We start from the raw sequence: 17,998 nt of genomic DNA on the forward strand, positions 1-17,998 counted from the left end.
GAATTGTATTAAATACACGTGTACTTTTATACCTGAATTTTATTTTCAGTACATGGGAGCATCCATGGTATTAGCTCCGGCCACGGTCACATACGCTACTGTCAATCAACAAGACATGTTCAACATCTGAAACGATCTTAAAAACTTAAAATAGTTGAGTGGGCGGGCGTGAAAACGCCAAAATGGAAGATTCGCATCGAGATATCAATCATATAAGTATAATGTTGTGTTGTTGTTATTTTTTTCATTTTTTTTTTTTTGTATCTTCTATAAGACCTGAGTCGTATGATTGGCTACACGATAAATATATACTATTGTTCCAATGATATTTTTTAATCAGGTCTTTTACAAAGACTTTTCGATGGACAACGATCTATCCCGTGAAAAGATCGAGACAGCACCGTTGACGGTATGAAATATAATAATAAGTTTTCATTGGTCTTCAATCACCTCTTTACCTCATCCTCCTATTTTTTTTTTAATTTGACATTATTATACACTAGTTGAATAAAATAATAAATGCTCACTTTGATGTCCTCCATTATGTTATTCATTATTATTATTGAAATATTGTTACTATTTTTTAAGTTACGAATATTAGAATAGATTACTATTATACAATATAGACTAACTAAATATATATGTTTACCTTTTCAATCATATCACGCGCGTGTAAGGATAAACATTGTATAAATGGTATTTTACCTATGACCATAACATTAAATTTCCCCCTTGTTTTATTTTTTTTCTCAAAAATGTATTCCAAAATATATTTTAATAATATATTGTATTTATAATGTAAAAAGTTTTTAAAAATATGTTGTAAGTACTAATTTAAAATTCATTGTTACAGGGATTTATCCAAGTTTTTCAATACTGTTCAATTTTTTAATATCTGTAAAAAAAAAAAACAAAATAATTTACAGTTCAATTTTAATGCCATACAGTTATAAAAACTAACTTTATAAGATTTCATCCGTCTCCAATAAAAATTTAGTAAATTATAATATAAAAATATAACTGAGTGAAAATATTTTAATAACTGTGATAGAAAAATCTTCTTATACTTTAAAAACTTGCCATTTACCACATTTATTACAATTTATTGTTATTTACTATTAAGGTAATACGATATGTTATTATTGTTATTAAATTACTATCAATAAACTAATTACTAACTCTATTTTTCTGATACCTATTTAAAATTTAATAATTTAATTTTTAATAATTTTTCTCATAAACAAAATAATATATTTTTATGATTTAAAACACTGAGTTATTTAAATTTAAATTAAATACATGTAATTAATAAATAAAACGTGGAAGTATACCTATAATAGAAGTATTTCAAGTAATTACTTACAAATCATATATACCAGCAAGCTTTGGAGACGGATTCCGATTTAAAATTAAGATCAAAAAGTAAGTTACAGTCATAACTATGATGCTTTAGACTTAAATTCCAATCTCGTAAAATACAACTAAAAAGTACAAATATTGATAAAATTTTAATTTTGGTGTTTAAAAATACAGAAGTACTGGATAAATCTCTGGTATTGATTATAAGCTTTTGTATTAAAAACGAAAGCATTATACTACTCTATACCTATACATATAACTGTATAAGATTTATGAAACAAAACATTGCTTTTTCAATATATTTTTTTATGATTTACAGATACGTACATTAATAATTTTAACCCGATAATATCTGTGTTTTATTTTTTTTTAATCAAATCATTCAGGCGATCGTTCTATTCCCACAGAAAAATGTTTAATGGATTAGCAATAATTGTGTAAAAATTAATTATCTACGTAGCAAAAATCTTATAATCCGTTGTATTATTTTAACTACTTACTTATATAATATTATGCAACAATATCAAAGAATAACATACTATTGAAATCATTGAAACATTTAAATCCATACTCAGTATTATTTTATTTTTAAATAGTTAATTTGAAATTATATCGTATAATCAATAATCATACAGTTATTATTTGTTATTTTTTACTTTACCCAAAACAGACTTTAATCAATAACTCATAACTCATAACTTAACTTAGTGTATTTAATTATATTATAATATAACTAGATTTTTGAGTTTTTAACGATAGAGACATTTTTAAATTTATAGATAATTATTATACTAGTTAATAATGAATATGATTTATTTAAAACAAATTGATTTAATAATAAAAAAAAACAATTTTTATGGTTGTATTATCTATGTAATATTTTTTTCATGGTGTATTTCAACAATATGTGTAGAGAAACATTCATTACTTCTCTTGAAATCTAGTCATATTTTTACCAATAAATTACCAAATTTATATTGTTACTCTGTTTTTATCAATATAAAGTAATTGCATGCATGTGTATACAACGCTAGTATTATAAACTAAATACGTATAAATAAATATTTATGAATAAACTTAATATCTGTATTATATATAAATAACTCTATATGTTCATACAATTATAATTTTAATAATGTTGATTATAATTATAATAATAAATGATCTCTTTTTCTTTGTATATTATATACAATGTATTATAATTGTCTGTTCAAGAGCACATCATCATATAAGTGATTAAAATTAAGTACACCTACACATACTCGAAGATAAGCAGTATCTAAGGTATGCATTTTAGATACAATTCTATCTTGTATCTTGTAACTCTTTTTTTGTTAAGGTTCTACATATTAGAGACAAATGAAAATGTGGTTGTTTTTTTTAAAAAAAAACAAACAATCGACTTAAAAATAAAACTATTCCACCCATTATACATTTTTAAATATAGGTACTATCTTTTATGCAAATCATTTATAAAAATGCAAAAAATACCCATATTATTGAAAGTAGATAATGTTGTATGGCACTACTGATACCTACCTAGTATGTGTAAGGTGTAGTCCCTATTATAATATAGCCGTATACCCAAAAAACATATGGGTATACAATTGTTTTTGTTATTTGAACTTTTAACATATGGTCGTCATTTGCCTAGCACTATATTTTGTAGACCTGTAATTTGGTGGCTATAGTATTGATAATATTAGTAAACCGTTAAATAGTTTTGTTATATGGCTCATGTACATGTAAATAACGCACTGACCAATTATTTTAGACTTATTACTTAAATAAGTTCTCGTCATCCATCGAAGTACAGTCAAAAACTCGTCTTAGTTTGGTTTCTCATTTAAAACAAGATAAGAAGCATTAAAAAAAAAAGTTGTCATCGCCTAAGTAGTATAATTATTCCATTGATCAAATCCACTGTCAAAGTTTTAAATCGTGTTTTGACCTATCGCCAGGTATTAATGAAGCAATTTTAATTAGCTGTTTTCACCCAATTTATACATTTTATAATAGTAACCAAAATTGCATGAACATGAAGACAACGATTAAAAAATATATGTAGGTAACTGGTATTGTATAAAATGGTTTTTAAATTCATACCGAATTTTGCCGATAGGTACTAGTATTGATTATAAATATTATAATGTATAATCAATGGCACTAAGTTCTATAAATCAGTCAACTAAAATTGTCCTGCCTAATTTCTCCATTAAATTGTTAATAATTATCGTATGAGGTACATACTTTTTATAACTACGTGTGCGTAATAGCGTAGATATACAAACACTAAAATACACATTCAATACCAATGCATTATAGAATGAAATATATTAGTATAGTCTATAAGTATACTCAGCATAAAATCTAAGATTCATCGTGTAGGTCTATTACTTTGGTATATAATGTAATATATAATATGACATATACAAATAAAACGAAACGCATAAATTAAAATATAAATAAATTTACTATAGCTGCAGTCTTATATAGTATATATTGAGTGGCCGCTGCTGGACAAACAATTTTGGACTCATCATATATCTCTTGTATACTGTAGCTTAACCTATAGTATTCGTGGTTTCTATGTACATAATTTTTATTGGTCTGCTAATTTTTAGTCAATAAATAATAACGTGTGCATATTGCAACCGTAGCAAACTAGCAACATACCAGTACCTATACCTATACTTTATAGTTTATACCTGTAGGTATAAAATGCATAAAATACGTGGGAATATACCTACATACAAATACTGTATTGTTTTTAAACGTTTAAAGCAACTAAATTTTAACTAGTATGATTTATGTTGTAGATAATAATAGTTATTATTGAGCAATAATAATGTGTGGTAAATTTAACATATTATATATATTGGAAAATTGGAAAAATTAGGTAAATATTTCACTATTTTAATTTCCGAGTGTTTCACTACAGTCTATAATATATATACATAATACACGGTAGTATTTACCTATTTTTAAACAAAGTTTATATTTAAAAAAAAAAGGTACCTATTTTATTTTTTTATTTATACAATATATTATAATACTGCATAATCGATTGTGTAGTTAGGCGTTGTAAAACGCACGAGCGCTTAAAAGTCTATGCGTAAGCCGCTATTTGTTCAGCGCGTTGGAACCCACGTTAACAATGGACAATTGAATAAATACATTTATAACAAGAAAAAAATAAAAGGGTTAGTTTTAAATCTTTCTCGACCACTGGATAAGCTGACGGTTTTTAACCCAAATATTAATTATTTCTGACGTATATTCAATTGAAATATATTAATTTTTATGCAGCATACACACTAAACATAAATGATTACCGTCCTATGTATATATAAGTGCATACTACGCTATAATTCGTACAACATGCAACGGTCAACTAACCAAAGTATACATCACAATTTTGTATATTTTTTTAACATTTTAATAGATAACCACACAATATGTTTAGTTTACAGCAGTTAGTTAGGTTTAATATTGTCGAAAAAATTATTATAAATTTTAAAAAATGCATGTTATATTTATTATATTTTAAGAATTAATATTATATTATAAAATATTATAAATAATAAAATACGATTTTATTTATTATAAACATCTCGGGGAGGGGTATAACCTCCTAAACACAAAATTGTTCTAATGAGTTCACACCCCGGGTAGCACCTTTATTTAACCCGATGGTAAATGTATTGTTTATATGAAAATATGACACGTTTTATATTATGTTTACAAAATGTATATAGTTAAAACGTTTTCAGACTTACTCGATAACCTGTAGCGCTGAAGTCTGCATCAAAGTGAATGACGTGTATTATATGTTACGTCAATACATCATGTTGCTCCATTCTCCATTGATAAATAAATCAATCTGTAAGTTGCAACAGAAATGTGTATTTTTATTAATTTCGTTGTACAAAGACATAAATATGGCATTACATTGTATAGTGTACTACGAGTATTGTAAAGTATTTGAGTAGGTATTTGAAATATTTTTTCATTATTGATTATTGAATAATTTTTAAATATTGTTATTTTGAAAATACATTTTAACGGTATTTTATTTTTGTTTTTACCACTGAATATAATTCGGATTCCTTAAATGTTATCGCACCATCGTACCCGGTGGTGGGTCTATAATTGTTTTGGAGAGCTCCAAAATTGTTCATTAATAATATGTATTTTGTAAACAAAATGTTTGGATTTGATGTTAAGCCTTACAAATATAATATAACTGACGAGGGGGGCAGGCTCTTTGGATACTTCCTTGAATCCGCTACTGAACTTGTACCTCTAAACATATCAACATTATAACGATTATTATATAATATAATATATTATTGAGCTTTTAAGATAATAACAATTTATTGTAGTTAGGTACGTCCTTTTTAATTTTAGTAGGTATACCTATTAATACATTTGATGTGTATGGATATTCAGAGTGGTAACCTGTGCTAACTGATTATTATTATTTTGAATGATATATTTTCAATTTTCTATTAGGTTTTTTGTTAATCACATTATTTGTTAAATAAATAGTTTGCTGAAGAAGCTTGTGTTCTTGACCATTGTAATTCATATTATACGTAATCGTAAATATTCGTATTGTTTTGAGATTTTGAGAGTGAACTGTTGATTGTTGACGTGTGGACACATCTATTGTCATGTATCTAAGTAAAACCGTTTCTTAATTGTTTCAATATTGTTTTTGAATATTATTAAAAATACTTAACAATATGCGAGTACGTAAAAATACGTGCCTATACAAATTATTAGTTGTAAGTATTCAACTCAAATAAACAAAAGTTAAATACTTTACTATAAAGTATAAAATAGTGTTTGCAAATTTGAAATACTTTATTTAAAACCGGAGTGTCTGAATTGATTCCGAAACGTCCGAATTGGTTCCCGGGTTGTTTCAAAGGGTATATCCAAATTGGTTCCCGAGTTAATAAAAATTGTGGCTTTATAAATAATTTATATCAAACATTTTTTAAAAATTCAAATCTACTGATTTCGTTATTTTTATAATTGTCCATTTCTGTTTTATGAATATTTCCTTATTTTTAGACTTCAGGTTTTGTAGTTTGTTCGAACTTCGCAATTTTATATAATTTTCAATTTGAACTTCTTTTAATACATCCATAAATTGAAATATGTTAGGATGTGCGGAATAAAAGCAACTGTAGTTGAATTTGCTGTGAAATGATTGACAGAAATTAGTAGTTCGTTCTATTTGTATTTTGCTTTTTCGTAAGTCTTTATCGGGATCCAATTCGGACGTGTGTCGCCTGGAATGTCGGGAACCAATTCGGATGCAGCCTTTAAAATTTAAACAGTACTTAAATTTACCTATATCGTTTTACTCATACTACAGAATGTATAGGTAATATAATAACATAATATTGCCTATATATTCTGAAATAATAACATATTATTTATTATGTTTCATGAATTGTTTACTGTAAATGGAACTAATCGGTATGCATAACGGTGCATTAGGTAGGGTAGCATTAATACCGTCGTTCACTCGATGACAAATATTATTCGGTGTTGTCGTGGTGTAGTGGATGGTGAAAAATATTAGCTGTATATACAAGTATCACCGCCAAATGGTGGCAAACTCATCCGGGTCAGTTGAAAGTGACATAAAAGGGATTTATGTTTAACGAATCATACTTTTAGGATGGCAGTGGAATTGCGTCAGTATTCTGTCTACGGTTAGTTTAGGTCAGGTTATGGAGGGGAAGGTCGGTTGCGGAAGGCTGAATGTGAAAGGTGTGTTTGTATGTGTGTTTGTTGGCAAAACGTGGTCGACGGGTCAAATGAAAAGGATATTATATATAAACGTAGCGGCCGTAAACTAAGTTACGAGCTCGTAATTTGGGAGTGGTGTCCCACGAGCTGGACGGAGGAGGGTATAAATACCTAGATGAAATTGAGGTGCAGTTTTGATTTTCGGACCGAACATGACACACAGATTTTGATGCGCCGGCGGATGATTCGTGTAATCGTGGTGAGTTAGTGGTGAGACTGCCGCCGTTGGTTACCGCCACCCTCGTCTCACTGCACTTAATAAATTGTCACCTGCCGATGTCTACCTACGTAATTATTGTGAACACTCCGCGATAATCCATTTATTAAGAAAAATGCATTTACATTTTTTATTTTTGTCTTCGGTAGTTCAGTATAGCCTTTACAAATTCAATGTATGTTTATTATAATTATAATTATTACATATAATATGATCATTTTTTTTTTTAATCAAAACTACAATCTACTATTATTAAGACTTATAGATTAATTCGTAATTGGTTAATAATATTATAAAATTGTTTCATGCATTGTACTATATTGTACGTTTCGATGTTAACAACAGTTACATCACTCTATAATAGTTATATAAATTATAATGCTCAAAAATTGTTGATAATATACTGTCCTGATACACTTAAAGAGGCGTGTATATAGAGATGTTCAGACGCTACAGCATTTCTTGACCAAAAGGTTAAAGGATAGGTTATTTATTTGGCCCGTCGGTATAAATTTACCTTGGTTAATCCACTTTTCTCCGTTATCGCCGTTGACGGTAACTTTCCAGACCCCCTACAGTCACAGAATAATAATAATTATTATTATAATAATTATTCTGTGCTACAGTTATGTCTGTTATCGTCGACGACCGGTAGGTACCTACTCGTAAACGACGTAAACCTCTCGCTCCAAGTTTTCCTGACCATAATGTGGTCTCCTCTTATCGTTAGTTTTATTTTCTTCTACGCGTTTTAACGTTTGCACCCTTTACTCAAGAGTCTTTAGTGGTTGTGTAGTGTGCAACATGCATTTTAAATTTTAATATAAATATTTATTTATTTTTATTTTTATTGTTTTTTTTTTTTTTGTTATATGAATAAAATAATATTGGTAATAAATACATGCCATTTATTTTTGCGTAATTATATTATTTTATTGTATTATTTTGGAATCAGTGGTCGTGATACATTGCTTACTCCATGGAATGACTTTTTACTTACGTGCAGCGACCGCTGGCGTAGACGGATTTCCTATTCACGTCCAGTTTATACAGGTGGGCCATAGTGGTAGTAGCTGATAACTAGACACTTCAGTCTTCGACTGCTTTTCATTGGCCAAAATGTTGAGACCAACATTAAAAAAACCTAATTGCTAGCTAGACTCTTTCAATTAGGTACCTGGTAATTCTCCACCGAGAGGATTATATAATGATACATTTTACATTTTTATTATAAAAAAAATGACTATATCAACATAAACCGATACTCAAATAAGCATAAAACATACTTAAATAGTCTAATAAAAGTACATAATCAAAATATTGAAAAAATTATATAATATTTGGAAAATGTTAAATGTTAGTACTTAAAATATGGTCAAAATGTTCTGAACGTCGGTTATTCATTTTTGAATTACAACAAAATAACAAATCGATTTTGTTGAAAAACGAGTTGTTTAGTAAATATTTCTGTTTTATTGCTGTTTCTGTTGGTTATTCCTAATTAATTTGAAAAGTTGGTGTTTGGAATACTACACATAAAATAATTGGTCAATAATTTAATTAGTATTATTGAGATTAACATAATAGTTTATAACTAAATTATAAGCATCTTTTGTACTTTATTATAGAAAGCTGAGGGACAGCAAGAATATAATATTTTTATTTTTATTTGGTAATATTATATACCTACACATAATATTTTCTACTTATTGCTAATTTTTAATTTATAATACATTTTTAAGATTATCAAGTATAATATTATAATATTATAAAATGTGCAGAGCTTGAAATTGAAACGAACCTTTTCAATTTTTATTTCAATATTGATTAATGGTGTTAGTTTTTTTCTGATTTAAATTTATAATAATATTTTACAATTTCTGAAGTCATTATTGTTACTTATACTGAAATATTTTTTTAATGTTGTATTAATAGGTATATTATCAAATTTTTACCGCGATAAAAATGAGCATAGATATATGAATATAATATTTGGCACTCGATGTGTTTCAATTTAGGTGTACCTCCACCTGGAAAAATATAAATACAACATAGATATAACACAGATTTTTTAACATGGTTAGGTGAGTGGTTCAATAGGAAACAATTTTATAGATCGTCACTATAAAATTCCATATAATTTACATAATTAATACATTTTTATAATTAAAAATATATCTATGATAAATTATTCACAATTTGTATTCATAAATGCCAAATGGTATTAGCAAAGTATTGCTTAAAAATGTTGTTAAAATAAATTATCGATTTAAATTTCATCAATTCATCATTATCTTCAGTATTTATTTTTAAATACGGGGTGTTGAACACACTATACTATCATCTAATTACAATACTTACTAGTTACTACATGCATGTAGTATATAAATAATGGGCTTAGCCACAATACCTAAAATATAATGTTTTAATTTAAAATAATATGTAACTTTAAACTGTTAATTTTTATTTGTGGTAGGTACATTAGGCACGTCAATACAATATTAGGCAATACGTCATGCGAATACTATGAACGCATAATTAATTGTTTATCACAACTTCGTGTGCAAACTGTGACTTAACATAAGAAATGTTTTTAATTATTTAAATTTATTTAGTTACTTCATAATAATCTCCTTTATTTAGCTATCCCATTGACCATTTATGTACGGTCAGCTATAGCTTGTTATAAATTATATAATGTTAATAAACTCCTGCTTGATGTGGGAAATTCAACCAAATTAAACGAAATTCAAATTCTCCAAAACAAATTATTGAGAATACGCCAAAAAGCCCTAGGGTTCATGAGGTATCAGGAATAGACAAATTAACAACGATGCAAGAATACATTGAATATCAAAGACTGAATAAAAACCCAGTTCAAAAATACCGACACCAATCTCAAAAACTCTGATCAGTGGCGTATCCAGATTTTTGAGAGGGTCGGCGCTGTCTAAAATTTTACCAAATATACTAGATAACAAAAAGAAAAAAATAGCAAATACGGCCAATTAGGGGGGCATGGTCCCTGTGATCCCTCCCCTCTGGATACGCCACTGCCTCTGACGTAGCACGATTCAATACACTTGCAGAGAACTAAAACAAAAAAACCAACGTTTAAAATCACGACTACCTAAAGACCTTCTCCTATTAGATGTCAGCGCTGCAGACGAAGATGAAATCTAAATTTAAAATATTCATAAAAATGCTTAATAACTTAGTGTCTTAGTATAACATGTAAATATCATTATCCTTGTAATTAGACCTTAAAACTTGTAATAGCATGTAATAATGTAATATGCTACCTAACACATATGTTACAGATTTATAAAAGTTTTGGTCTTTTATTCTTGATACTTGATACTTTAAGAGTAATTATAATATTCGAATTAAAAATGAAATTTTCATGTTTACAACAAAACATTAATACTTAATACTAATAGTATACTTAAATATTAATTAGGTAATGATAATAATTAATCTATGGTTTACAATAACGTTAGTTGTTAATACATTGTTATGTTTAATGTATGGTACCGTAGTTATAAACATAATAATTTAAGCGGCATTTGGCGGGAATATTATTTGTATTTGGTTTTTTTTTTTTTTACAATAACTCGAACACTAAGAACCTTTTATTAATTAATTTTGTTTTATTTTATTAATAAAGAATTAAATTTAATATAATAATTATAAGTTTGAGTATTTGACATTTAGAATAGCTGAACAACGTTTTCCGGCATGAGTTTTATAATAAGCGGCGTACGGCGATACGTATACTGACGACAACGACGTCCAAATATAAACTACTACACCAATAACCATTTTACCTGTAAATAAAAGATATTGTAATCTCCTACAGTCCTACATGGACCTTTTTACCTGTAAAAATTCTGATAATATCTTACACTCCAACATTTTTACTGAAGTACATGATTTTGGAACTAAAAAGCTCAAAAAACTAAAAATAAACATAATTAAAAACAACTGATCTTAATTATACATATTAGACGAAATATGTATAATATGCGTTGACCGTAGTTGTCAGTTGACTTTATCTCACCTAGGTACCTATTTTATATAATTATTTTTATTTTTAGGGGTCTGGAGCGTAATTCTAAGAAGTAAAAACTAGGAATTTTATGTTGCATGTATTTACGGGTCATGTACTCATGTCAATGTGCTGGAAGTAAAAGTACTAGTACGTAGTAAGTAAAGTAAGTACTTATAGAATATGATGTTGAACAATAATATTGTACAGTCATAATAAAAAAGTAGTTGTGTAGTAAATAGTTAATTAACAAAGTAAACGAACATAGGTATTTTAGCACTTCAAAAACTAGAGAAAATCAATCAAGCAAGGGATTCCTCCCCCCTCCAAAAAAAAACAACAAAATTCTGGCTACGGCACTGGAATAATCCGATGCCAATTTTTCTTTAATATTCGTCGCGATTCATATGAAATATTTTTATATCCAAAAATTAAAACTAAAATAAAAATGTAATTTACATTTAAATTTAAATATAGGTACATTAAATTTTAAAGAAATGTTAATATTAACAATAACCCAAATAACAACCCTTAGTATAAGTCCTATTAATTAGTTATTATCTATTAGGCAATTCCTATTTAATTTAATACTATAAATATCAATACCTATCATTATAGGTAAGAATAATATTTGTTATCAAACAACGAGCGGTCGTGTAAAGCTGTCAGACGTTTTGTTAGTTGCTGAGACCTCGTGCTCGACGAATACCGAATTACAAAATTAATTTTATTACATTGGAATGTTATTAGAGTTAATCAAATAATAAGATTACATCAAACAATGCTTAGAATTAAAATAATATTATAAATGATAATTGAATATACCTGCAAGCTGTAGAGACATAAAGCAGTGTTTCCCAACCTTTTTGTAGCGTAGACTGTTGGGGTGAATCGACCCAAAATATGGTCTGTTTGGGCGAGGGTTTATGGCTTATTCATCTAAAAATACCGTTTGGGCGAATAAGTATGAAAATGCTTTTAATATATACTCAACAATTGTCAATTAATTAAACAAAATCCTATAAAACATGCATAATTAATAATGAGTCCTATTTAAAAAAAAATATTGGTTTTATAGATATCTGATATTAGTAATATTATTTTTTAGATATATAGTAATCTACAGTCAAAAAATAATAAATAAAATTACATAATATAATATAATTGGTTATATTATATCTTATATAGTATGATGAACATGCTTATAATATATAGGTACTCAACAGACAACAATTAATTAAACAAAATCATGTCTGAATCGTAATCTTGTTTTCAATAATAGTGATTAATAATTATTAGCAATATCTATCACCCGTATCGAGTCTGTCACCAGGTTTTTACCTCGTATAGGTAAAAATAATTTCACTCGCCCAAACGGTACAAATGATAGTCGCTTTAACGGACTAGGTATTTTTTTTTTTTGATAAAATAATTACCTTCGCCCAAACGACCACCGCCCCCCCCTTTGTAATGCCAACCCAAAAATATACTGTTTGTTGGGTATGCGACCCCTACTAAAAAAAAATTGCCTAGGTTTTTTTTTGTATAATATTATCATTTATCAATATAGGTAGTTCATAATTGGCTAATTAGTTTACAAACACCACGAACCGCGACCCATAGGTTGGGAAACATTGGTAAGACCAGCGTTTCTTTAACTTTTTAGTCTCGCGACCCCCTCCCTATCTATACTAAGTATAAATTTGTATCATATCGTTGGGAAATCCAAATTTTGAACGAAAGGTTTTATTATATTTGACCACAGTGACCCCCGTCCCCAGGTTGAGAAACGCTGGTATAGGTTCTATACCAATACGGCAATATCACTATACTATAGAGTAATGCTAGTTTCGAAAAAAACTGCGAATTATTTAATACGGTACACGATAGGATAGCACGATAGTACCAAACATGTCACATGTGGCCCACGTGCTCGTACGGACGGCAAACGCTTTTTCTCGAAACTAGAAAAAATATTGAAAATCAGGAGATTAATGAAATTAAAATGTTGAAACCTCAATATTTTGAGAAAAATTAAATCTACAAAATATAGCTATTCAATTTTTTTGAAAATAATTAAAAAAAAAAAAAAATTTTTTAAACTTTTTTCTAAAACATAAAAAAAATTAAAACATGAGTATTTGTAGTTCTTATCCCTGTGAATCTTATTAAAAAACCAAAATTATGATATTATCTCCATTATTTCAGGAGAATATATCGCAATGAGTAAATCTTCTCGGGACACTGTATATTATATCTATAATAACTAACGCTGATTTTAATTTTGTACTTACCTAAGCTTAAAAAAAATTTGCAGTAGAATTAATATGCAATAAAATAATCTTATAGGGGAGAGGTAACGCACAAATCACTGTACTGGACGATTAAAATATGTTGGTAGGTAGTAAATTAGTGAAACTGAAATGTTATTATCTAATTGTAAAAAAAAGGCAGAACATAGAACTATCGTAATATATTATCATGTTGAATTCAACTAGGTACTGTTCGACATAATTTTAAAACTATTTTTTGTAAATTGTAATCGTCATTAATTAAGTTAGTACAATATTGTCAATTATATTTAATATTTAGGTACCAAGATTCTAAACAAACACGTTACATGTTACATTTCTACGATAAGTATTTCAATCTATACGAGGTACTAAAATACTTAAAAATTACAATTTATTATTTAATTAAATTAGCTTAAAATGAGTATTTTAATAATAATTTGAGGTTAGTAACATTAAACTGTCATTAATATTTATGAGATGTAAGTATATGCGTTAGTTTGATAAAATTTAAAATTTTAATAATAAACTTGCCCATGTATTTTAATTGGAGAAGTTTTAATTGATATTTAATATTTTAAAGTTTCTTGAAAACATTTTCTTCGTGAAAATATACATTGCACAAATAAAATATAGGTACTTATCTATTAACAGAAATAATAGAATCAAGTTGTTTGTTGTCTTATTTTATCAATTCAGTATCAACTATACATAAATACACAGTGGAATAGCATCCAAACTTATAAACATTAATAATTAAACACTTTAAAGTATTAAATATGCTTGATTCAACTTTATTATAGTATATAGGTAACAAGTATTTTAATTTAATCTATTTGTAAATCGCAAAATAATAAAATAAAATAAACTAAAACCGGTTGCAATGTTGGGTTTACTCATTTGTTAAGGAATCCTTAAAAGTTGTAAATTAAATAAATAAATAATTGTATAGTACAGGTAGAAATTTGGAGTACAGAATTTCTCATTTTTCTTTTTATCAATGTAAATAATTGAATAAAAATCAAACTGCATTCCAGATAAGGTACTTAAAAAGATACACTTCTACTAATCAGGTGAACATTATAAGAAATTCAATATATATTCATATTTATTACTTATGCTTTTTCAATACAATCGCCAAGTTAAGTATGTTATAAAAAAAAACTGTCAATATTGAAATCCCCAGTTAAAATTATAATTTAATTTATGCACTTAATAAAAATGATTCAATGTATAACCACAGAACATAACTATAATATTCAATTGTACAGAATTTAATAAACATACTGTAATAATCATTAACTATTTTCAATTATTTTAGCAGTGATTATTTTAGAGCAGGTAACATCCACAACCGCTAAAATGATAATAAATAATCATTTAACGGAATTGTTAAGGACTACTTTAACAACACAATATAATCCTAGTTTCAAAAAGCTTACAAAAAAAAATAAACACGCAACTAATAAGAAAATAATTAATAATTAAAAATTAAATACATATTTAAATATTATATCAAGAGCACTATATTTTTTTCTATAAATTGTAATTTAATAAAATATACTTTTTCAAATACATAAATTCATATTAATAAAAATTTTTGTTTGTAAAAATGTTGCGATAAGATAAGATGCGAGACGCAAGTCTGACGCGAGATGTAATTTGGCCACCCCTGATATAGTACAAACGGTTCAATAATAATTACAAGGTTAGTTTAACAAAAATTGTTTTTATTTCATCTTCAGATTCATGATTTAAATATGTTAAAACGAGTAAATATAATAACTCTAATTAATAGAAGCAGTCTATAAAAATTTTAATACAGGAAAATAATCCTTAGTCATTTATATCATTATATTATATTCATTTAACGGATATAATAACTGTATTAATAATATTTATCATATTGATAGATGTAAATAAAACCATTAAATTTAAATAAATATACACAAAATTAAAACACACTGTTAAATAAATTAAGCAAATATGAATTCTGGAAAGTCCATGACTGGCGATGAAGGAAACATGCATTCAATTTCTGGTTCTCCTAAAAAATTTAAATATATTTACATGTACTAATCACTAAATATTAATCACTATTCATTGACATTCACAAAATGTAAGATTTCACTATACTTTCATCAATTAAAATATAACTCATTTTAGGAACATCAAGCTTATAAAACTATTTTACTATTAATTATTCCTCAAAGCAAAAACAATAAACACAATACTAATATTATAATTTAAACTAAATATAAAATTCATAATTACTACCAAAAGTATCAAATTTATTTTTGATTTTATCGATCATTATTGTATTGTAGTCCTCAAGAAACCAATCACTTGTGTCATTATTATTTCCACCGAAAAATTCACTCAGCATACCAATATTACATGTCATACTTGGAGGCAACATATCTGCAAAATAAAAGAGAATAGGTAATAAAAAATCTTATGATGCATATTAATGTGTTAAGTTCTAAGCAAACCTTAAGAACAAGTTTAACAATATTTTTATTTTTTTAAATGACCGTTATTATATAAGAAATGCTCCAAAAGTTACAAGTAACTTAAAATCAGAATGTGGTTTATTAATGTTCTAAATTTATAAATGTCATTACAATGTTCAAAATAAATTATTAAAGTTATTGTTATAAATTAATATGGCCCCATTTCACAACACTTGAATAACCTGTAAAGCTAGCAACTGGGGTTTATTTTTGTGTGAGTTGAGAAGAAATTTTATTATTATATTCATTTTTTGACACATTAAATAGCCAATTCAATCTACAGAATTACTATCATTAAATGGTTTTAATATAACCAATTACTGTAAAAGAATACCTATCTATTGGGCATTTTTTTCATATTTTATTATTATTACTACCTATATCGAAACCTTATCCACTAATGTTTAAGTTAAATCTTATATACATAATTTACTAAATTCTTCTACTAAGGAGGGAGGGGATATCTAGCTAAACCTGAAATCGTTATTTGTTATCACACCATATATAATTTTACTTATTTAATCATTATATTTGTTTGAAGTCTTTTACTCTTATGAATAACAGCACACATTTTAAATTTAAATTTGCAAAACAAAATATTATCTGGAGTATTTTAATATAATAAAATTAAACGTAGGACAATTAATTAATTAGTTTTAAGTATTTAAAGTTTAAATTAGCATAGTAGACCAATATTTTGCTGGGTATCCCTGTACATACTTGACTTTACTCATATATACTTTAAATAAGTATAACTTGTAATCTACTCATACAAAATTTATTTATTTTTAATGAAATACTAAAAAAAATTAATTTATTTTGGCTACTTCTTCTAAATTTTAAACTACTAGGTATCAAATAGGTATTAATATCTGAAAAAACATAATACATAATACCTAATAAAAACTACCTAATTAAATTAATCATAAATAAATACCTAAATATTAAATTAATAATTACCATTTTGTTGTGTTGTACAGTCAAAATGATTAAATTCTTCATTTTGATTATAAGTGAAGTCTTGTAATGGTGATTTACACTTAATCTCGGTTTCAAAATTTTTCATGGGCAACACCTTTAATTGTTTAAGACTTTTACCATCAGACTTTTTGACCGACTGCACTGTATTTGTCAACACTTTCAAAGCACTTTTTTTGCGATTTGTAACTAAACCATTTTCTATAAAATGTATAAAATAAAAATATACAAACAATTGACTAAAACTAAATAGTTAATCTATTTAGTATATCTATCTCGTATTTAATTATTAATACTGATTTGTATACACACTTACTTATATTTTTTACAGGATTCTCGTTGTTTATGGAAGCTAATTTACGAACACGGAAAGTATTAGAAGACATGTCGTTAGTTCTTATTAACTATATAACTTTTATAACTGCACAGTTGTACGAAAAATTAGGAAGAGTTTATTGTGTGGCAACGTGTTACATGTAGAACGTAATTTAAATTAAATATTCGTATGTCTGTCCTCTGTCACTGTGTTTGAATGATCGACAAAAACGAAGTACGGAATCACGGAATGTCCAAAAAGAGTACAAGCTATGTCCAATGCTATGAAACACAGATAAAAATAAATTTGTGGGTTTTAACTTTAATTAGTTTTTATCAACAGAATAGTAGCTGCTGCTAAATATACTAAAATAGAATATAAATAAGAGAAAATCCAATTTAGTTAGTATTTCAGTATCGTATTATTTTAACATTTTTAACATTTATA

At 26.7% G+C, this 17,998-nt stretch overlaps 2 protein-coding genes across 3 annotated transcripts in view; one reads left to right on the forward strand and one right to left on the reverse strand.

Moving 5' to 3' along the window:
- The window catches only part of LOC132930491 (dopamine receptor 2), a 129,255-nt gene extending 126,874 nt beyond the window's left edge, over positions 1 to 2,381 (forward strand). The window contains exon 5 of one of the 2 annotated variants that reach the window (XM_060996401.1): positions 50 to 2,381. In XM_060996401.1, the coding sequence (XP_060852384.1) occupies positions 50 to 130 (81 nt within the window). In that variant the 3' untranslated portion in view covers positions 131 to 2,381. The remainder of the gene's footprint in view (positions 1 to 49) is intronic. The other variant, XM_060996402.1, reaches the window with a different exon arrangement.
- Positions 2,382 to 15,453: 13,072 nt separating this feature from the next.
- On the reverse strand, positions 15,454 to 17,997 carry LOC132930634 (uncharacterized). The gene is made up of 4 exons (XM_060996608.1): positions 17,552 to 17,997; positions 17,218 to 17,436; positions 16,022 to 16,165; positions 15,454 to 15,791 (listed from the first exon to the last, which is right to left on the reverse strand). Exons 1-4 carry the CDS (start codon positions 17,619 to 17,621, stop codon positions 15,721 to 15,723), a joined length of 504 nt encoding a protein of 167 aa, XP_060852591.1. The 5' UTR covers positions 17,622 to 17,997; the 3' UTR covers positions 15,454 to 15,720.
- Between the last annotated feature and the right edge of the window lies 1 nt (position 17,998).

Source organism: Rhopalosiphum padi, chromosome 4, assembly GCF_020882245.1.
Source record: "Rhopalosiphum padi isolate XX-2018 chromosome 4, ASM2088224v1, whole genome shotgun sequence".
In the NCBI taxonomy this organism is placed as follows: domain Eukaryota; kingdom Metazoa; phylum Arthropoda; class Insecta; order Hemiptera; family Aphididae; genus Rhopalosiphum; species Rhopalosiphum padi.

Bases quoted from the DNA above. Each gene is read 5' to 3' on its own strand.
- LOC132930634 (XM_060996608.1), bottom strand. From the start codon at position 17,621: ATGTCTTCTAATACTTTCCGTGTTCGTAAATTAGCTTCCATAAACAAC. The intron at 16,166-17,217 runs GTAATTATTAAT...TTTATTTTGCAG, and splicing joins CTGTACAACACAACAAAATG to ATATGTTGCCTCCAAGTATG. The intron at 15,792-16,021 runs GTAGTAATTATG...TAAATTTTTTAG, and splicing joins AAATAAATTTGATACTTTTG to GAGAACCAGAAATTGAATGC.